This window comes from Equus caballus, chromosome 16 (genome assembly GCF_041296265.1).
Source record: "Equus caballus isolate H_3958 breed thoroughbred chromosome 16, TB-T2T, whole genome shotgun sequence".
Classification (NCBI taxonomy): Eukaryota; Metazoa; Chordata; class Mammalia; order Perissodactyla; family Equidae; genus Equus; species Equus caballus.
The window spans coordinates 63,788,750-63,811,523 of NC_091699.1; the positions used below are offsets into that span (position 1 = coordinate 63,788,750).

At 48.7% G+C, this 22,774-nt stretch overlaps 1 protein-coding gene across 4 annotated transcripts in view; it reads left to right on the forward strand.

Moving 5' to 3' along the window:
* Positions 1–21,287, forward strand: part of OSBPL10 (oxysterol binding protein like 10) — a 285,389-nt gene extending 264,102 nt beyond the window's left edge. For all 4 annotated transcript variants that reach the window (XM_023620803.2, XM_023620804.2, XM_023620805.2 and 1 more), the window contains 5 exons: positions 360–837; positions 11,095–11,281; positions 12,989–13,171; positions 17,345–17,498; positions 19,946–21,287. In XM_023620803.2, the coding sequence (XP_023476571.1) occupies positions 360–837; positions 11,095–11,281; positions 12,989–13,171; positions 17,345–17,498; positions 19,946–19,978 (1,035 nt within the window). In that variant the 3' untranslated portion in view covers positions 19,979–21,287. The remainder of the gene's footprint in view (positions 1–359; positions 838–11,094; positions 11,282–12,988; positions 13,172–17,344; positions 17,499–19,945) is intronic.
* Positions 21,288–22,774: the final 1,487 nt, after the last annotated feature.

Consider the following 22,774-nt stretch of genomic DNA (forward strand, 5'->3'; position numbering starts at 1 on the left):
GTTTTCTTCGTATCTCTGTATAAAGGGGAGTAAAAGAGAGCTGTGTGTTAGAAGAGTGATGGCAGTGGGGAGAGAAACAAGGCTGTTGTTTTAGCACAGATGAGCAGACAAGAAAATTGCTCAGAACAGTCTTGTCCATGAAGCAGGGTTGGCGTTGATGCCACCACCACAGCCACTTCCAATTTCTTTGATATTGTTTCCCCTGATTTGTCATTTGTGGACAAATCAAAAGAAACCGTTCCCTAGCATCAGCCGTTATGAACCTGCTTGACGGTGGTTCCAGCCGTCATCTTCTCCTTTTCAGCTTTTTCATGTGATCACAGGGCTTCCTGTCTGCCTTTGTCTCCTTCCGAACGCAGGTGGTGCTCCCCACGTTTATTCTGGAGAAGCGATCCTTGCTGGAGATGTATGCGGACTTCATGGCGCACCCAGACCTGCTGCTGGCCATCACTGCTGGAGCCACGCCAGAGGAGAGAGTCATCTGCTTCGTGGAGTATTATCTCACAGCCTTCCATGAGGGCCGCAAGGGGGCCTTGGCCAAGAAGCCCTACAACCCCATCATTGGCGAGACATTTCACTGCTCTTGGGAAGTTCCCAAGGACAGGGTCAAGCCAAAGAGGACTGCTCCCCACTCTCCTGCCAGTCATGAACACCCGATGACCGATGACCCTTCCAAAAGCTACAAACTAAGGTTTGTGGCTGAGCAAGTATCCCATCACCCGCCCATCTCCTGCTTCTACTGTGAGTGCAAGGAGAAGAGACTGTGCGTCAACACTCATGTATGGACCAAAAGCAAGTTCATGGGCATGTCCGTGGGGGTCTCTATGATAGGGGAAGGTAAGCCACGTCATACATATGATGGAGTTTGGCTGTTATACAGTGACGTTTGTATACCTGGTAGACGATCGATGATTTTTGTGGGTAGAGTTCTTTCTTTGTATTTCGTTTTAGAATTGAGGGGGAGTGGGAGAGAGGGATGGTTTTTGTTATTTTGGGACCAAGTTCTGGTAATTTCCCAATGGGGCCAAGGTGTTGGACTCGGTGGGATGCAGCTTTTGCCTAACTGGCTGTGCCCTGGATCTTCACATGCCCTGCATGTGGGTGAGCTGCCTTATGTGTACTTAGTCTTTCAGCTTTGCGTGAATATTACAGTTGGCTCCAAATCTGTGAAAACATATTTTTTATGTATTCTCACTGGTGTTCTGGCTCACAGACAATGAGGATAATAGTGCTGCCTATTCAAAATCTGCTCATAAAAATTCCCAAGGCAAGTCTCAGGACTCTGTGCTAGAGATTCTGAAGCAGGAACACAGTGTGATCACACCATGCGTGGATTACACGTTCTTGTTTCAGCAAATAGCTGTGAATGAAGTTTATTCATTGTTTGAAGAAACCCATAATAATCCTTGTTAAATTCAAGCATCTGTATTAGTGGTTCTTCAACTTCTTTTGAGTCACAAATTCCTTTGAGACTTTAAGGGTATAGACTCTCTTCCCAGAAAAAAAAATCCACCACAAAGTTTGACTTTCAGTTCCAAGGAGTATGTGGCTGCTTGGAAGCCCTTCCAAACCCCATGAGATAAAAACTCCTTTCATTCACTGAGCACGTTTTTATTGAGCACCTACTGGATGGCAGACAGTGTCTTAGGAGCTATGGATATGTGTATGAACAAAACAGACCAAAAATTCTGTCCTCATGAAGCTTCTGTTCCACTGGGGACATAAAATTATGTTGGCTGTGTTGGAAGGTGTTAGTGCTATGGAGAAAAATAAGGCAGGGAAGGGACCTGTGAGTGGTGGGAAAGGGCAGTGGGACTGTAGGATAGCATAGTATGGGATGGTGGCAGGAAGGCCTCACTGAGAAGGTGACATGTGAGCAAAGACCCAAAGCAGGTGATGAAGGACAAGCCTTGTTGATCAGGGGATGAGTGTATATGGAAGAAAGAACAAGGCAGAGGCCCAGGGGCAGGGTGGTCCCTGGCATGTTGGTGAAAGGCAGAAAGCTGTGTGGCTGGAGCAGCGTGAATGAGGCAGGGAGTGAAGATGAGGACAGAGAGGTGACTGTGGCCAGATCATGTAGGGCCTCAGGGGCCAATGCCAGGGGTGTTTGACTTTTACACTGAGTGAGCTGCGTAGCTGTTGAGGGTTTTGAGCAGAAGAGTACCATGATCTGAGTTACAGGTTAGCAAGATTGTTCCAGCTGCTTGTTGAAAATAGACCACAAGAGGGGTCAAGGTGGAAGCAAGGAGACCAGTTAGGAGATTATTATAATAATCCAGGAAGAGATGATGGTGGCTTGGACCAGGATGGAAGTGGTGGAGGCGGTAAAATGTGGTGAGGGTCTGGATGTATTCTGAAGTAGAGAAAGCCAAGAGGGTTTGCCTCTGGATTGGATGTGGGGTATGAGAGAAAGGACACGCCAAGGCTTTTGAGCTGTGCAACCAGAAGGATGGAATAGCATTAACTGAGATGCGGAACACTGAGGGCTGGGGAGGGAACACTAGTTTGGAGGGAGAGTATAGGAGCTCAGTGAGGTTGTGTTATGGTTTAGCATTCAAGCTTGAGTAGACAATTGCATGTACAGGCTGGAGTTCTGGGGGGAGGTAAAAACGTGTAATTTAAGACCTGAGGACTAATGAGATTGCTGAGTGAGCACTGATCCCTGCAGCCCTCCAGCTTTAAGATGTCCCAAAGGTGAGGAGTAGACAGTCAATGAGACTGAGGAGGAGTGGCCAGAGGGAATGGGAGAATGTGTTTGCTGCGAGCCAAGTGGAGAAAGGGTTTCAAGGAGGGGAGGGAGTGATCAACTGCGTCAGATGATGCTGATTAATTCTGGGAAGATAAGAACTGAGAATTGACCATTGGAGTTTGGACTGTGCAGGTTATTGGTGACCTTGACAAGGGCTGTCAGTGGAGTGGTGCTAGTGAAAAGCTGATTGAAATAGATTCAAGAGAGAATGGGAGGACAGGAATTGGAGAAACTAAATATAGACAACTTTTCCTTGTTTATTGTTTGAATGCCTTGTACTGTTGAGGAAAAAACCTCTCCTGAGTTCCCCTTCCCTGTTCTGTGTCTGGGCTGTCGGTTTACCCTCGGACATGCTCATCTTCCATGCAGAGATAAGACGGCAACTCCAGAACACCCAGAGATGAGCCCATCTTCCATGGCGGGCCTTCATGGGGGTCTTCCATGCCCACAGGCTCAGTATTCAGCCAACTGACCCTGCGCTGACTGCGCCTTCCTCTCAATGATCAGTCAGGTTCAAGAAATTCACCCAAAGGAGATTCATCAGTTTGCGAGGGAGGCCAGGGACTCACCTGTCACCAGGTTGACCTTGGGCCACCTAGTTTTAGGCTTTCTCCATGATCTAGATGGGGATGGGTTGTGTGTGTGTAGAGGGAGGGGTGGACACATTCCTCTTTAAATAAACCACACCAATAATGAATATCATTTCCCCCTTATATACTTTTTTGTGGGAGTGCAACATTGCAACCATTTCCTATCTGGAAAATTCCACAAGACTACTAGTCAGAAGTAGCTTTCTTCTTAAGGAGGAGTTGTTACCTGCGATCACAGGACCATGAAATCTTGTAGCTGAAAGAAGGTTTGTCCATCTCTCAAGCCCCAGGGTTTCCAGGCGTGCCATAGACATCCCAGGGCTCCACGGAGGGCTCAGGCCCTGAGGTGCGTGAAGGGAGTGAGTGGTGGGGCTCTCTCCCAGCCCCACTGCAACCTGAGCATCTCCACTCTTAGCTGTTTACCTGTTGGACTTCCCTGTGAGTTCGTTTGCAAGAGGGTTCAGTTGCTTCAAAATGTTTAGCAAACCTCTTGTGAGTTCAGCTGCCCCGCGCCTTACAGAAGAGGAGCCTGAGGGAAGCAACTTGCCCACAGTTGCGTGTATAACACCTGACCACATACATCCTCCCCTCACCACAGCCCGGTGAGGAGGGCTGCAGGAAGGTGCCTGGCTTGCCGAGGCAGGGACCATATGTCATCGACGTGTCTCTCATCTGTGGATGAGAAAGCAGAATCAGCGAGGATCTAGGAGTCACAGGAGGCCACGATCAGGAATATAGAGGAGGTGGGGTGAGCAGCAGGTGGAGGACCAGGAGAGAGGTGGTGGGCGGCCGAAGGGCTTTAGGGTCCCTTAGGGGCAGAGCCAGGGCTGTTGAGGGCTGTCTCCCTGAAGCTGAGAAGACACCCGATTCAGGTTTGCTTTCGGAGGGGGAGGGGGAGAATGAGTTTGGGTGTATCCTTGCAGGCCTCTCTTCTGATCCCAGCGACTTGTTTCTCTCAACCCGTCCTTCTCTTCAGAGCCTGCGACAGGGAGCTGCCCCCATGCACCACTGCTGGGTTAAAGCCACGTGGGAGGTCCCAACAAGGCCTCCTGCAGTGCCGTGAACTCAGAGCTTGGGTTCGAACTCCCCGGTAGCTCTCCCTGCTGAAGGCAGGGAGAGCAATGCAAGGCAGAGGATTGCTAAGGAGCCCATGTGGGAGGTTTCTGTTTGCGCTGATGCGTACGTTTGAGTTTGTAATAAGAAATGGGAGTGGCATTCTCTCGATTTTGACTTATCCGGGGGCTCTGTGTTTCTGTAGGTTGCCAAAGGCCCACCTAATGCCATGAGGTTTGTACGTAATGGTAAAGTCTTCTCCTTTGTTTAAAAACAAAATTGGCATTCAGGAGACTCTTCTCATTCTGCTTAATTTTATTACTTCTTCTAAATTTCCCACATGACAAGTCATTTGAAGATGAAGTATGTTTGTTTGCTGGAGAAGGCAGAGTGTTGGGCCGGTTCCCCCCGTGCGTTTGGCCTCACCGCCCGTGTGAGTCGATCCCCTGCACGTTCTGTAGACATACTGTTTTCAGTGTGTTTACTTCCTTATCTGAGGGGGGTGGCTCCCCTCAGTCCATGGGCTTATTCATTTGTTTATCATGCATCCATTCATTTGTGATGTGAACAGCACATTCTTGGTGCTGGGCATGCAGCAGTGACCTGGACAGACAGATGTCCCTGCCCTTGTGGAGGTGACGTTCTAATGGACGAGTCAAAACAAGACACAAGCATGTGATAGATGCTGGCTGGTGCTAAGGAGACAAAGCAGGACAGGATGATAGAGTGGAGGGCTGGCGGGGATGTGGCAGTTTTTAATAGGCCGGACCTCAGTGAGAATGGAGCACTTGAGTAAAGGCTTGACGGAGGTGAGAGAGAGTAAGCCAAACGGAGCAGCAGTTTCCAATACCTTGAGACAGGAGCGTGTGGCTGGGGTGTTCTAGGAGCAGCACAGAGGCCAGTGGGACTGGAGCAGAGTGAGCGAGTGGAGGAGACGAGATCAGAGAGAAGGGGCCAGATCGCGAGGGCTGCTTTGGGGTGGGTCCTGGAAGGACTTGGCTTTTACTCTTGAGTGAGAGTGGGAGTTAGTGGAGGGTGACACGGTTTTAGGGGCAGCCCCATGGCTGCTGTGTGAAGAAGAGACTGAAGGTGGAGCGGGGAGGGCCCAGTGGCAAAGCTAGAGGTAGGCACACAAGTTGTTTCTTTTCTCTTCTTCCCTCCCAAAGACACACACACACACACACACTCACTCACTCACTCACTCACACTCACACTCACTCACTCACTCACTCACTCACTGCAGCTCTCTCTCTCTCTCTCTTTCTGTTACTTTAAATCTTTGGCCAAAATAAGTGCTTGGTGAATATAATATCTTCTGTTAAAACCAAATGCCTTCTCCGGTACCCAGAAAATGTTTATTCAAGTTCCTTTCTGGGGACTCCCCCCGCTCGGCAGAAACGCTGGCTGCCACTCGTCAAGGCGTGGGAAAATCACAGGTCCTTAAATGAGAGGATAGAGTGGGGTCTTCCCAGTCTCCGGGCCCTTAAGCAGGGATTCTTGACATTAGACAAATATCTGGAAATTTTTTATAAAGATGAAGATTTACACATCCGTTTCTAATGATTTAGGGAATTCTTCAATCAGAGAAGCTCTGTCTCTGCCTGGCCTCGGTGACGCTTCCTTCTCTTACCATATGTGGTGGACGCCCCAACCCCCAACCACCTCCCAGGAGTGGGCTGTGGTGAGGGGGTGGGTGTGTGCCAGTGCTGCCTGTGTAACCACATCTTTATGCTGGCTCTTCCCTCCCAGCACACTTTGCTCATCTGCCCGCTTGCGTCCATTCTCTGTGCCCTGGTCCATCCCGTCAGCCCCCTCTTGTGTCTTGTGTCTCCCACTGAAGCACCCCTCTTCCGGGCTCCTTGCTTAGCCCTGCAGAATGCGCTGCCGGCCCTTCGTCTGCTCTGGAACTTTACTGGACAGGCCTGGGCTCCTTCCCTGCTGCCTCCCCCACCGTCTCCCCGGGGTTAACTGACACCTTCGCTGTCTCTTGTTGTTGAGGGTCTGTCTCTGCAGGGTGGGCCTCTGCTGTCTCAGGGTCTTGGCTCCCTGTCCCCGACTGGTGGCGGTGGGGCACGCTCGGATGCCCAGGAGCTCTTCCTGCTGTGGGAGGGAGGCCAGGGGACACCCTCTCCCGGGGCCTCCGCTGGAGCCATCCCCTGAAGCAGCGTTAGAATTCGCTGCTCTCACCTTTTCTACCTGCTTGAAAATTCTACTTAGAGCTCCTCAGAGTGCGGAAGTCAGAAAGAAAATTCGGGAGAGAGACTATGGAAGGCCGTTCCCAGGACATAGGGTTTCCTGGCCACCAACCCGCTGGATGCCCGATGTGGGCAGACCTGGGAAGAGTCGGGACCACTGGTTCATTCTTGTGAGGCCTTCTGTCTGCCAAAGTCCCTTCATTGCTACGGCCCCCTTTCTTTCATGTCGATGAAATGTGAGCTCTGTAACACAAATGATCTTACTTTTCACGCAAAATACTTCTAAAATTCCCCAAACTTTCAAGCAAAACGTCTGGTTCCTGCACTCAGAGCTCCTTTGAGGGGCGGGGCACGGGGAGGCAGGTTATTCTTCTTTTCCTCACTTATTCCCTCCACTGCTCACCCCTGCTCACTCTGCTGGGGAGCCGAGGGGCGTTCAACTACTCTTGCAGCCCGCTTCCCCCCAATCTCCAGAACCGGCGCCCACTATACGGCACAGCCCCTTAATCAAGTCTGGGGGCAAAGGCAATTCGTTCTAGGAAGAGAACTGACCCGTTTGCTCGGTGCTGATGAGTGCCGGTGCTGCCAGTGCCTGCGGGCCCAGGTCCCCAGTGTCACTTGCTGTGATTCTGTGCTTTCCGGGAGTAAATGTCCTAACGGAATGTTTTGGTTCCTTAGATTGAGAACACATGCGAAATTGTTTTAAATGTATCACTTTGACAGTTTTAGTGCTTTGCCTTCTGTTTATTGGTAAGTCAATTTGCGGGATTTAAAACCAAAATCTCCCCGCCTGAGGACTAAGCGCGGCGTGGAGAGATGGATTCTTTGGCGTTTTCCCGCTTCTCGCGGCTCTGAGGCTGATTAATTTGTGACTCTGTTGGTAAGTCCAGTTAGAGTATAGTCTTTTATTCCTATTAGGGACAGATTTTTTTTTTTATGCAACTCTGAAAAAAAGAGTTAGTACTGAGAAGGCACAATTACAGGTGATTTACTGAGTAAGCCCACATGTATAGATTTTCAGAAAAGAGCCCAAGGAGTGTGGTGTCGCCAGGGCCCCCAGACCAGCCGAGCTTGGGACTCACATGATTTCTGTGAGCTGGAGGGAAATTTCACGTTGGTTTGAGAGAGACTTTTCTAGAGATGAGTGGGAGGCAGATACCTCCCACCTGTCTCTTCATCCCTCATGTGCATGACCTACCACCAGACTTTGTCATTTCCTCTCTATTCCCAAGTGGAAATGCCACTGTTAAGGATTCACACCCATCGAGAGAGCTGCTTTGGAGAGCGAGGGGCAGTTAGAACATAGAACTTTCCGGATTCTGGCAGTGTATCAGGCTGCGTACTTTCAGCTGAGTTTTAGAACTGCCTTCTCATCCTTACCACAGCCCTGTGAGGGACAGACACCACTACCCCTGTGTCACAGATGAGAAAACTGAGGCGCCAAGAAGGTAAGGTCACCAGGCTAGTGAGTGACAGAGGACTTGGAAGGATCCTCTAAGATCTCATCTGAGTCTCTAAAAAAACCTGTGACATGTTCTCTGTGTAAATACATTGCAAAGAAAATGTCAGTGTACGGTCCTACCTCACGAAGCTGATGTTTGTGAACGAGACCAGGAAGGCTTAGCATGGGGAGCTCATGGCTGTGTGTGGTCCTGTTCTGAAGAGAGAGGCTGCTGGCAAGACGTGCCAGTGGGCGAGTCCCCCAGGTACCCTCAGTTAGTGACTGGAAGGACTAACCACCAAATCAGGACGCCACAGACATCAGGGCGAGGCGGTGCTTTCGGGCAGACATATTGACCACCTGGAACGGGTTTACTACCAAGGAGTCTGTTAGCATGGAGGGCAGGGTTGGGGGCTAGGGAAGCTTCTCCGGGGCCTTGAAGGCAGGGTGACTGAGGGTCTGCCAGCCTCTTCTACAGGGTCCCAGGGGCATCTCCCAGCTGCCACAGGCTCCGAGACTATGAGAATGGGGCTGGCACTCGAGGAACCGGAGGCTTGTGAATAGAACTGGGGCAGAGAGAGAAATCTGAGGTGACGTCCCTCTCGTCAGCTTTCACTTCCGGTTCTTCTTGACTGTTGGTGTCATACCTTGGTTTGCCATTAGCTGCAATTTTCCACCTGCTTTGGGCTGTCTTCCTGAGCAACCTAATTCAGGGAAGTCAGACACAAAGTCAGCTTTGAAACAGAATTCTATCAGACTGACCATGCTCCTCCCAGGGTCCTGATCGGAAACTATAAGGATTGAGATACTAAAGTCTAATTCTCCTCCCAGGCACGCGATGGTCCTCCCTCATGTGCCTGTGGAGGCCAGGGCCTCACGGGTCATCTGGGGTGTTTCTCATCTCTGAGGCATAGGAGGAGAGACGAGTGTCAGAGTGGGAGCATGAGGTGGCCCGGGGCTTTCCTTGTAGGAGGATGGGTTACTGCAATGATGAAAGCTGGGGAAGTAGAGGGGGTCAGTCTGTTCTGAGGTTCAGTATATATGCTGTAGTGGAGTCATGCTGTTTGTACGTTTATGTCACACATATTCAGTTACGTTCCTGGCCAGGGAGAGAAAGATTTAAATGTGATATCCACCCTCCACTGCTGACCATGTGATCGTGTGTGACCCACAAATCCATTTCTCCTTGCTGGTCTCAGCTCCTGCCTGTCCCCACGTGTGTGAGCATCCTTCCCCTGGGAGTGATCAACTCCGCTATACACATGCGGGCACATCCCCCGGGTTTACAGACCAGTCGTGTGTTTCTGAGGAGGGCAGAGCTGCCTTTCCTGGACTTGTCAGGACCAGCAACCTCACTCTCAGTTAAGCCCAGTGTGTTATCTACAGACGGTAGCACGTGCTGATGAAAGGGATTTTCAGGGGTAAATGGAGTTATAGTTAAACCCATCTTCTTCTTGACTTTAGAGACTCAGCATTCCTGACTCCTCTGTGCCGTTTAGTGCCGTCTCTCCTCAGATCCCCAGGAGCTCATCAGTATTAAAAGACACACACACACACACTCATCTCTCTCCTGGGCAAGTCCCAGCTCTGAGTGATTTAGATGCTTGTCCAGCCTAAGAGAGAAGTAGTAACCAGCCAGTTACTTAACCTGAGTTTATTTTCTCATCCTTATTGCAAGACAGTAGTAATTATTGCCACAGAGAGAGGTTGTAAAGCTGAGGGAGGGAATGCGTGTGAAGCCCCCAGGAACGCCTGGCAGCCAGAAGGTGCCATATGTGGGTCCTGTTGACCCCACTCCTCACTCTCTGCACCGGAGGAACCCGGAGCCTGGGGAGGGAACACCACTAACCACCTCTGGTCTCCCCTGTCTGGCCAAAGGACAGAAGTTTCCTTCCTGAGGCTCACAGGACCCTGGATCATCACCAGGCCAGAAGGAGCCAGAGTAGAGTTATTCAGGGAGCTGAGCCCCAGCGCTGGAATGGGATGCTAAGACGATGCTGTAGCAGAACAAATCTTAGCCCATAGCCTGGTTCTCAGGGCCTCTCTGTGAAGCAAAATGCAGCCTCTCGGCACAGAGGCAGCCCTGTGGGTGCCCAGCCAGACTAGCCGAAGCCAGGGCTGGATTTCAGCCCTCGATGGGCACCTGTGTGCAGTGCACAAACTGTACAGCACCCTGGGAGTCTATGCGTTTTGGGGGGTGGCCCTTTTCCCTAGAAAAATAGACAAACCCACAAATTTTGCATTGTTTGAAGAGAATTAAGACCTCCCTAGGCATAAGGCTTGGATCCTAGGATGGAGAACCTCTAGGTGCGTGGGCTCTGTCCAGCTCCTGCTCATGGCATGCGTCTGCCCGAGCCTGCCGATAGCAGCTGTGCTGTCTGATTTCTCCCATTTCATGAGAACCATTGAGGTTGTTTTCGTTGCTCCCAGGATAAAGGGAAAACTCCTTAACGTGCTTTTTCGAAGTTTAAAAGACAAGATCTGGCCCCCACTGACCTGGCCAGCCTTCACGCCTGTACACACTACCTCCATTTCTGTATAAGGGCCCTTTTCTCAGCCCCTTCGTGCTTACCAGGCTCCTCACCACAGAGCCTTTGCACATACTCTTCCCTGTGCCTAGAGGACTGTTCCCTCCCCTCTTGACCTACTCAACTGCTTATCCAGATCAAGTGTCCCTTCCTTAGGGAAATTTCTGTTTCCAGCTCAACTCCTGTTGGAGGGTTCCAAGGCACTGGGTACCTCTCCCTCCCGTCCTCATCACAGTTAGAATTTTGTGTTTGCCAGGTGATTAATTAGTATCCTCCTTTCTCTTGTGCTCCTTGAGGGCAGAAAGTGGGTGTGTCTCGTTCACCCTTGTATTCCTAGTGCCTTGCCCAGTGCCTGGCACACAGCAGAGCACACAGTAAATAAGCACATGGTGAATGAGTGACTGACCTTTGCAAAGGTGGGAGACACGGCATCCATCGCAGGAGGTGGTTTGGTTTCTCATCTTTCTTTGTCTTTTGATCCCCAGCTGCCTTTTTCTCATGTCTGTGTACCTAACCCTTCCCTCCTCTCTCCCTGGAGGTGTGCTGAGGCTCCTGGAACACGGGGAGGAGTATGTGTTCACCCTGCCTAGTGCCTACGCCCGCTCCATTCTCACCATCCCCTGGGTGGAGCTAGGTGGAAAAGTCAGCATCAGCTGCGCCAAGACCGGGTACTCGGCCACGGTGACATTCCACACGAAGCCTTTTTACGGAGGGAAAGTCCACAGGTAGGAGGAGGCCAGGAAGGCTCCATCTTTGTCTTATTATGATGCTCTGAGTTTCTTTTCTCCATTAGAAGATTGGGTTCCAGCCACGGGATGAGTTGAAAATCAAGATAAAGGTACAGATCTTTTTCAGAAGAGGCGCCTCCTTTTTCCCCCTCACGTGGCAGTTTTTTTGAGCACCCCCCCCCCCCCCCCAGTCTAAACGACGTATTTGCAGAACACACACCAGAGAACAAAAGGCTTTTCCATTTGTGACAATAAACTTTCCCTTCTGAGGCCACAGCCTGTTTCTCTGTAGGGAAGCAGTTTGATCTGTGAGCTCGGGCACTGCCCGAGAGCTCCCCATTTCATGTTAAGTTGGTTCCATTAAGTGTCCTGAATCCCCTGTCTTCTGTGAGATCAGGACTTTTTTTTTCCTTTTAGAAGCTGGGGCAGCCCAATCCTAAGAAATCGAAGGAGAAGTCTGCTGTTTGAGGGATGCGTAAAGTTGTTTTGATTGCGACAGTTACAGAACTTCCTCCTTCGGAGCAGATCTCCATATAAGCCGGCTCCCATCTTTGCCCTTTTTCTTGGAAAGTGTTTTCCTGTACTGTTCATGTGAAGGTATCAGAGTGTCGCCCAGGACAGTGGACGCCCTCAGAGGCCATTTTGGAGCCACACACACTGGCTACAGAATTGTGTGCATTTCTCTCCAGCCCCACAGTCCCTTGTACCACTTGGGTAGCTTGAAATCGGCAGTGGTTTGCCACTGCAGAAATTGGCAGGTGCTACAAGTCAGGTGTTTTCCCTCCTGGAGAGCCAGCTGTTAAACCTTTACCAGCACGCCCTAAACACCCTTCCACTGTGTGCAGCCAGAAGATTCCTGAGGCTGCCCGTGAGCCTTTGCCTTGCCACCTAGGAACCGTGGCCTGTTCAGGCTCAGGGAAAAGCTTCCAAGGCTGTGTTTGAAAACTCTAAATTCAAGCTGAGCTGGCCTGTTAGAAGAGAGGAGCTTAGTTCCTACACTTGGCTGCTTTGGGGCAGCCTTCCCAAAGGCAGCCTGATTTGACCCACAGGCTGAATCGACCTTGTTTAAGGGTTGAAAAAGTATCCCTACCCTCCCTATGCTCCTTTGGTGGTTAACATGTAGCACTATTAGGGATCTGGCCTGGTGGCATAATGATTAAGTTTGGCATGCTCTGCTTCGGCGGCCCAGGTTTGCAGGTTCAGATCCTGGGCGTGGACCTACACCACTTGTCAGCCATACTGTGGTGGCAACCCACATACAGAAGTGGAGGAAGATTGGCACAGATATTAGCTCAGGGCCAATCTTCCTCACCAAAACAAGTAGCACTATTAGATGCTATTTTGGGAAGGAGAAGGGTATATTTTGTCTCTACTGAAAGGCTTGATCTCCACCCCAATAATAACATTTTATATAACCTTTGCATGTTTATCAAAACTAATAAATTAACATTGCTGCATTACTGTCAACTAATCTACAGACTTGACTCAGATCTCACCATTTTGTTCCAGCAGTGCTTTCTTTTTCTGTTCAAGGATGTTAGATCACATTTTAAGAGCTAGTCTTTGAGCAAAATAGCAAAAAACCCAATCCCTCTTCCCTGTCATCCCATAAAAAAAGTCTCTAAATGTGAGTACAGCTTTTGAGGTCAGTCTCTGTTTGATAATCTCACAAAGCGATTTCTTTTGACTTATTTGTTAATTCAGGGTCACAGCAGAAGTGAAGCACAACCCAACCAACACCATCGTTTGTAAGGCCCACGGGGAGTGGAACGGTACCTTAGAGTTCACCTACAACAACGGAGAAACCAAAGTCATCGATACAACCACATTGCCAGTGTACCCGAAGAAGATCAGACCCCTGGAGAAGCAGGGGCCCATGGAGTCCAGGTGGGAATCAGGCCGTGTGCTTCTCTCCAACTTCGCTGGCCTCAGCACTTGACCTAAGGAACCAGAGAGGAAGCCTTTGAATGCTCAGCAAGTGGAAATGGGCTAGGAATCATGTTCTTCTGGCTGCTTTAGATACTTGAATTTTCCACTGGTGTCTCTTAGGAGTAGACCCTTTGAAGCTTTCGGTCTAGTTATTCTGCATTTATGGGATGGCGTGGGAAGACGGTCTATAGCACACTTTCTTTTTTTTCTTTCTTCTTCTCCCCGAAGCGCCCCCAGTGCATAGTTGTATGTTCTAGTTGCAGGTCCTTCTAGTTGTGCTATGTGGGACGCCGCCTCAGCATGGCTTGAGGAGCGATGCTAGGTCTGCACGCCCAGGATCCAAACCAGTGAAACCCTGGGCCACCAAAGCTGAGCACGCGAACTTAACCACTTGGCTGTGGGGCCGGCCCCTACAGCAGACTTTTAATGCCTGTGCTAAAAGAGGTTGTCAACTCAACTGTTCTGTTGCTTAATTGCAAAGTTATGTACCGAGAGTAGCTAGTAATCAAAGAATTATGCAGTGATCCAATGAGATACTTTTTTTTTCTTACCAGATTAGCAACATATTAAACAAAATTTCAGTGCTGGCAAGCGTGTGATAAAATGGACACTCTACACCCTCTGCTTAACAGTAGGAAGGTGTACAGTTCAGCTGCATGGATCAGTAGCTTTACGTTCATGATTTCACTTGAATCTTGTATTCCTCTTCTGGGAATCTATTCTAAGGGAAAATTCTTAAATTCAGAAAAAATTTTAAATATAAAATTGGGTAGTTTTTTAAAAAGAAAACCAAACAAACAAACGAAAGAAAAAGAAACCACCTCACTGTCCAGCGATGGGAAGATGGTTAGGTAAATTGTGGCGTGTCCACTCAGTGAGAGTGTTGGCTCTGTGCCGTGAATTGCTGCAGCCACTCCCAGTGATGTTCACACAGGCACACGAGCTTCGGAAGCTGCTTGGAATATGCCGTCTTCGCCTTTTAATCCAGGAGGTCAGCAGACGATGGCCCCTGGCCTAATCCAGCCCATGGCTCGGTTCGTGAAGTTTTGTGGGAACACGGCTGTGACCATTCGTTTACACAGGAACTGCCTTCCTGCCACGATGGCGGTTAAGTGGTTGCGACCGAGACCATCGGCCTGCAAAGCCTAAAATGTTTACTATCTGGCCCTTTACAGAAAATGTGTGCTGACCCCTGCCCTTATCTAAAAGCGTGCTGCTCTTTAGAAAGGAGATGTGGGCTTAAAATGAAATGACAGGTGATTCTGTGAGAGGACAGGCATCACAAGAAGAGTATGTAACCAGATAGAAGAAGCGCTTGTTATGTGGAAGCACAGCTGGGATACAATGGTGTGTAGAAATAATGCATTATTCTACACACGTTTAGTAACCACGGGGCTTCCGTGTCCCTGGAGCCTTTGCTGTGTTGTAGGATTAGTACATTCCTCCTTGTTAGTCTGTTTATTTGAGGACAGTGAGTGTAACCTTCTTTGTGTCCAAATGGAGGGCATGAACTTTCACCCACTGGCTTTTTCAGCCCAGCCGATTGGGTGGTGATAGCGGGACAAGGCACGGGCTGCAATAGGAAAGAAACCCATCCTCTTGCCTACACGGCCTCTGATGACGCCTTCCCAGAGTCAGGAGCCCTGTGGTTCATCTCATGGCAGACTTGTTTCTGGTTTGGCTGTTGAGAACGAAATTGTGATTACCTCGTGCTCTTCCTCCAAGGATATCAGAGTAGCTGAGCTGCTCCTCATTGAGACTCTCTCTGCTGCCTCAGTTACTCAGTTAGCCCATGGCGACTCAGAAGTTAGCCTGGAGCAAGGATGGAGTCTGATACCACAGTAAGAGAGAGGAATATTACCTCTTCTGTCTTCATATGTGGACCTGACTGAAACATGGAGCTGGGCTGTGGGGAAACCGAGCCTAGCCCACTCCGTTCTCCAGAGAGGAACCAGCCCTGAGAGCTGGAGTGGCTGGTCCAGAGGCTCTCTTTCTGCTCAGAGCACCTGAGCCTTCTCACCCCACTGGGCCTTACCTGCAGAGGCAAAGGAGAGACCATTTGTATGGCTAGGTGGGCCAGTGGTTAGAACAGGCGTCTCAGCCCTCATGAGGGCTCTGGCCGTGGTGAAGCCTCCAGGCTCGAACTAGCTCCCTTGGAAGGTAACCACTGCCCCATTAGGAGAGGAGTGAAAATATTTTATCATCTGCCCACTCCTGTAAATTAGCTCATGATGCCCATAGCTTGGTCTGAGTGGCCATCCTGCCTTGACCAGAGCCCTGGTGCCCCCGTGGGTAAAGTCAGAGCCAGTTCCCAGTGATGCCAGCCATGCCCTGCCTCAACCACTCCCCGGCCCTTTGCCATGCTGACCGCCCCTTCTCAGCAGGGCCTTCCCTTGGCTTTCTTTTCTCACTGACTTGCTCCCACTCCTCCGCCCTCTGAAGACTCCTGTCCTGTCTGCTTTTTCTTTTGGCTTGAAGTTCAGAGTCTTCCCCACATGAGCCCCCAGCCCCACCCCACTACCCCGCACCTTCAGATGGCTCTGTTGGTTGGGTCCCTGTGTGTGTCTAGGCAGAGCCCTTTGTCTGGGTCCAGATCTTGTCTCACCACCCCCTCTGCAGTCCTTGGGGTTCTGCCCTCTAAACTTGAGGCCACTAGCTAATGATAAGACTTATCATGGGAGGCCCTGCCCTTGAGAGCACCCCCTACCCAGGATGTCCTTGTGCCCAGCCCCTCCCTCAGCACGGGATGTATGTTGAGGGTGGAGGTGATGAGATTTGTTCCAGCCCCTCACTGTTTCCTTCCTTCAACTCACTGCACTGTTTCGCGAGTTGTTTTTCCCTCTTAAGTCAGATATCAGGGCACAGAGAAAGAGCAAGGTCTGTGAGGCTGGTCAGACCTGGCCTTGTATCCCAGTTCCAGAAGTTTCTCCTGCTGTAAAATGGGAACCAGAGCATTGCTGTCCCTGGGTCTCCGTATGGTTGGACTTGGGGCTGGTCCAATGGGCAGGCTGATCTTGCAGCAGGAGCTTGACCCTCGTCAGTTCCTTGATTCTGATGCCCCTCAGAAGGGCTGCTCGGTGTCCCCACTTTGCTGGCAGCCCCCTGCCCTTCTTCAGCCTGATCACGCCAACACTCAAGGCTCCCCACTATGCAAGGCCCTCCCACAGACAGGGTCAAGGGCGCTCTGATAGGGGAGTAGATGTGATTCCCAGATGCTGGCCGGATCTAATTCCCCAGCACTTGCGTCCCCCTGGCCGCAGAGGCAGCCCTTCCTCAAAGCCGGGGAGGGAGAGCTCGCTGCTGAGAATTCTGATGGCTCCTTCTGGGTGGAGTCCCGACTTGTCCTGGTGTGTTAAGTGAGGAATTGCATTACCTTGGTTCCTTCCTCACCCTCTGGAACAATGTGTGTGAATTGGGGATAGTCCAGGGGAGGAAAGCTACAGGGCCTCCTGTCAGACAGGAGCCAGTCTAGGCTGCCTTCTACAGTGAACGCATGAGGCGGAGGAGTGCCTTTCCGTGTAGAGGTGGGGGAGATGACAGATCCTGCAGCATAAACCACCCCCTGCCCCCACCCTGCCCCCAGGTCTATAGCTCCTAATACCAGTTCCCTTGGGGGAAAGCAGTCATTGTTCATCTTTACAGCTCGGTGATCTTGGGCAAGTCACTTCATCTTATGTGGATATTATTTTTTCCCTCTTTAAAGTGGGGGTGATGGAGCATCTGTATCCCTGGGTTGTTGTGCTGATTAAATGAGTTAATATATATGTATAAAATGCTTAGCAGTATAGTAAGTGCCATGTAAGTGCCCGCTATTGCTGTTTCTAGTAGTAGTGCTGCTGCTTACTGCTGCTCCTACCACTAGATTCAACCCCTGGACACGCAGTGCCCTGAGGGAGGCATGCTGCTCAGGACAAGAGGAGCGTGGAGGCAGCACGGACCTGGGGCTGGGGCCTGGCAGCCCTGGGTTGCTGTCCTGGCTCTTGGGGTCTTTGAGGCACTGGGAAGGAGCGGCCCCTGTAGGTGGCCTGCCCAGATGCCACCATCCCTGCTCCGGCCCCTCCTTGCCGAGGACTGTCATCCTTGGGCCAGCTGTCCTCACCTGAGCATTTCCTCTCCTCCATGCATCCCCAGGAACCTCTGGCGGGAGGTGACCCGATACCTGCGGCTGGGGGACGTTGACGCTGCCACGGAGCAGAAGCGGTGCCTGGAGGAGAAGCAGCGGGTGGAGGAACGGAAGCGGGAAAACCTCCGCACACCATGGCAGCCCAAGTATTTTATCCAGGAGGTAACTCTGCTGCCTGTCCTGAGTGAGGGGAGATGGATGTGTTGCTAATGCTGCAGTTTGAATGACAGAGGATAGGGCAAGGGAGGACCTGGGGATGTTTGGGGCAGCCTGGCTCCATTCCAGCTTTGGGCCAGGCCCTCCCACGGCAGAACTGAGCACCTAACAGTTCCACTCTGGCATCCTCCATCAGAAAAGCCCATCAGCCTGCCAGGGACGGCAAGGAAAGGGAGTGCAGACGTGGGTGCTGTCCTACTTAAAACAAAAACAAAAAACCCACAACCTTCACAACCCCTGCTGCTTTACCGTTAGTAATAAATTAATCGTGAAGCACCTCATTGCCCATCTCCACATCTGGGTGGGCTGGAGCCTTTTTGATAGAGAAACCACCCTTTCAGAGCTGTTCCTCCTGTGGGCCAAATGGGATGGACAGCTAGGAAAGGCCAGCATGAGTCCTGTGCCTAAAATGCTGCTGCTGTCACCTGGAAAGTGACATTGGAAGGCAGAAATATCCACATGACTGTTCACCCCACCTCCCTAGGCAAGTGGGCAAGGCACTGTGTGCCCAGGTGAGGCCCTTATGCTCTTGAAGTTGTTTTTGGAGCGATTGAGAATCATTCTGAGAACAGAACTGGAAATAATAGAAGTGTAGGAGCCACAGTTTTTAAGGCAGGCCCCCAGGAGCCTGGCAGCATCAATGAGAGAAATAGATGGAGCAGACTCGAGTCCATATCTAAAGAGGGTGGATGCCACTTACCCCAAGGCAGTCATACTTGGATTGTCCAGTTCTTCACAAGAAGCCAGAAATCTGAATTTTTTAATGAGAAATCTGATATTTGCATGGTGTCAAGGAATTTTAAACAATGTAAACACTGAAAGCCAATTGAAATATGTCTGGGCTTTCTTTGGCCCAGGTACTGCTAATGTCTGACTTCTGCTACAAGGAAGGATTACTCTGTGTGGCTAGAAGGCTGCAGGGTGAGTCAGTCCCCTTGAGGCGGACTTCTGGAAGCAGCCGCTGTCCTCCCCAGAGGCAGGAACGAGGGCTCTGGACTGAACGGAGGCGTTGGGGTTGGATTCTGGTTCACACAGGGAGCCCGCCTGGGGAGGCTCTGTCCTTCTGATACTCTGAGCGGGAACCCTGGGAAGCCTCGCCAGCTGAGGTGAATCTGTATTAGTCAGGATTCTTCAGAGAAACAGAACAGAAACAGAACCAATCGGAGATATAAACATATAGAGATTTATTATGAGGAGTTGGCTCATGAGATTATGGATGCTGAGAAGCCCCAGGATCTGCCATTTGCAAGCTGGAGACCCCAGAAAGCCAGTGGTGTAATTCAGTGCAAAGGCAGGAGAAGATGAGATGTTGCAACTCAAGCAGTGAGGCAGGAAAAAGGGGCAAATTCCTCCGTCCTTCGCCTTTTTTTTTTTTCCAGGTCCTCAGCAGATTGAGTGATGCCCACCCACATTGGGGTGGGGGGAAATCTACTCAGTCCACTGATTCAAAAACCAAGCTCCTCTGCAGACACCTTCACAGACACACTCAGAAATGATGTGTGATCTGGGCACCCCGTGGCCAGGCACGTTGACACATAAAACTCACCATCACCAAATCCTTCAAGGATCCTGCCGTGAGGGGGACCTGGTCTCTCTGAGACAGCTTAGTTTGGCTGGCTTTTTAAGTTGCATGTTAAAAAACAAAATGACGACAACAAAGAAACACATACAGTTCTGCGCCCTGGGTTTCATAAAAGCCAGTATGTTCATAACAGAAGGCTTGAGGATATGTGAAGAACAAACATCATCCCCTACCAGAATTGTTTCCATTCACTGTCTTCCTTCTACTCTAGCACCAGGTGTGTAGACCATTTTGCTTCTTGCCTTTTCCTCGCAGATACTTGATCAGTGTCATTTCTTGTGTGCTGATTTGTTTGTGACAGCCACCTACTGAAGAGATCCTTTGTTGGGCGTTCACCTCCAGGCTGGTGGGCTGTAAATTGCTGGTTTGGGCAAATTCTGCATCTGCAGGCCCTTGCCCTTTCTCTCCCCTGACCTTTCATCCAATCACCCTCTTTTTTCTCCTGTCCCGTTGTTTCAAAGACCTTTTTTTTGCCAACTAATCTTTCTTGATGTAAACCAACAAAGCCCTCCTTCTTTTGTTATTTCAGTCATTTCATGGGGTTTCCTCCTGAAATGCCAAGATGTGAGGATCCTATGGGCTCTAAAGAGCAACCGGGCAGAGGAGGGGTAGTGAGACCAACAGTGTGGCATGGCTGTGAGATATCGGGAACAAGGCAGGGACATCTTGGTGGTAAATCCTGAACAGATGCTGACGGAGCACTGCTGTGCGTGGTACCTGGCTTCTGACCTAGCAGAGGCTGGGGACTGTCTTTGCTTCTCCCCTTTCCCCACAGAGGTCTCCATGTAATATCTGCTTCCTTCTCTTACAGGGTGACGGCTGGGTGTACTTCAATCCCCTTTAGAAGGCACACTGATGGCGTGGAGGTGCCGAGCTTTCAGAAATAGCCCTGTTTTTCTAGGAATTAAAGTGGTACGGTATCAAGGTTCTGCTGGTATTCCCTGAGACCTCTTGATATCACTCAAGAGATGGCACCTAAGAGAGAAACTACATACTGTGAAAAATGCACCCCCAAGCTCTGCTAGAGGATTGAATTTATTCAAGAGCCATTTCGGGCATGTGTGTGTACACAGGTTTGTGTGTGAGCTCTTGGCACACTATGTGTTCACACACATGCACTATATACACGTCTGCTGAGTATTATTACACATGTAAATACTACTTACCAAGATTTAAGTGGGTAATTATGAGCTCCTTTTTATCAATGAGGTTTGAAGTTTTCTATTTTTCACTTTGCCAAAAGTTTTGCACTCACAAAGGTATTCTCATGTGGTCAACTCCTGTCACAACAAAGGTGAATTGGCATGGCCCAATTGATGTCCACATGGCAGAAAATGGCTCATTCCTGGGAGAAGTGTATAGGTGGCTATCATTTCAAAATTATTGTTGTGAGTCCCACCTCCCTTCCCACTTCAACATTTCGTTTGTGCATACTCAAGAAAGATAAACTGTTATTTCCTGCTGGATGGGGAGTTAAAGGTTGATGCCAGAGCCTTCAGGATGGAGCACCTCTGGGAGAACCTAGAGCCAGGCCCAGTTTGGAATTTTCCTCCCATCTACTTGCCCCAGAACCTTTCTGACAATTTCTCATGCTCAAAGCACTAGTCATACATTTTTCAGAAGCTGCTGCTTTTATGGTAGAAAACAAGTCAATGGAGACTTCACTACTTTTATGATGAAAAAAGGGCTTTAGAAATTAAATACATGCATGCATATACAAACATGTACAACCACAGCCTCAATCTCATGTTTACTTTGGGGAAAGAGAAAAGAATTTCCAGTGGATTTTTTTAAGTGCACCTCTCTTGTGTGACCCAAACTCTGCCACAAAACCACTGTGATTAAAACATACATAAAGCCTGCATAAGTGTCCCATGGTTTCAGTTGAATTTCAGTCCCCAGCCTTTACAAATGAGGTCAAGACATGACTAGAATTTAAATCAAGGGAAAAAAATGAAGTATTTGATTTTTGTTCAATGCTTAATTTATTTTTTACTGTGCCACTCAAATGAGAATATTTATAAAATCCAGTAGCATGAATGCTTCTCTGTAGTAATACTAATTTTTGTGCCTTTTGTCTGCTTTCTTAAGACCAATTGTTCACACTTTGTAGATATTAGACAAATATATTTCGATTAAATACTGTGCCTATCTGTGTGTCTGCGTTTTATTTTTAGAGATTCAAAAGTTCTGTTGGAATTTGTGGCTCTGAATGAGCTCAAATTTTATTGGTTAGATAGTGTTAATTTGTGAACAATCATATTTACATCAAAATAATGTTTTAAACTCATTAAAAAATCTGCCAGATAAACATTATTTATGGATATTTTCTAACAAGTTCATAAGGACATTTAACTCATATCTAGTGAATGTTTTATGGTGAGAAGTTACTACCAGGCAGTGTCATAATGTAGGCCTGCTCGGGTCCATAGCCTTAAAACATCCAGGAGAATAAAGTGGAACCATTTAGCTTCTGGGAGGGAAAGCAGAATAGATGCTATTTTGAAAAAAAAAAAAAAATCCTCAGAAGACTGAAAGGTAATCACTGTGGCACTTTTAGATTTTCCAGACTTACTCCAAAATATAAACCATCTGGGAAGTAAAACAAGTTTGACTTTTCTGGTGGTGGTGGTGGTGGGGGGGGTTCATTTTGCCTTTTAAAAAAATTGTGATATATCATATACAGATTTATATGAAACATATTACAGTTCCAAGAATAATTAAAACACCCGTGTACTCACTGCGTAAGAAACCTAAGTTCATCAGTACCTTAAAAGCCACCTTTGTGCCCCTACCAAATTATATCCCCTCTCCGTCACCCCAGAGGTAACAGTACCACTGTCCTGACTCCTGAAGTAGTCATTCTCTCGTGTGTTTTTTTTTAAAACCATACATACTGTGTGTGAATTTCTAAAGAACATGCTTGGTTTTGCGTATTTTTGGGCTTTGTACAAATGGAATCAAAGTTTGCTTGTTTGAGCTAACATTTTGTTTAAAGGTCAGTCCATATTATGAGTTGCTGTATTTGTTTTCTTATTCTTTTTTGCTGAGTTCACATTTTGTTTTACTCCTTTATTGTAAAATATGTAACATAAAGTATACCATTTTAACCATTTAAGAATGTACAGTTCAATGGCATTCAGTAGATTCACATTATGGAACCATTACCATCCATCTCCATAAAGTTTCCATCTTCCCAAACTGAAACTCTGTACTCATTAAACAATAACTCCTCATTTCCCCTGCCTTCTGCAACTCTTAGTAACTACCATTCTACTTTGTGTTTTTATGACTTTGACCACTCTAAGTAACTCATGTAAGTGGAATCATACAATACGTGTCCTTTTGTGTCTGGCTTATTTCACTTAGCATACTATGTTCAAGGTTCATCAGAATTTCCTTCCTTTTTAAGGCTGAATAATATTTCATTGTATGTATATATACCACATTTGGTTTATCTGTTTACCCACTGATAAACATTTGGGTTGTTTCCATCTTTTGGCTATTGTGAATAATGCTGATATGAACATGGGAGTCCAAACATCTGAGTCTATGTTCTTTCAAGTATATATATATATATATATATATATATATATATATATATATATATATACACACTCAGAAGTGGAAGCACTGTATC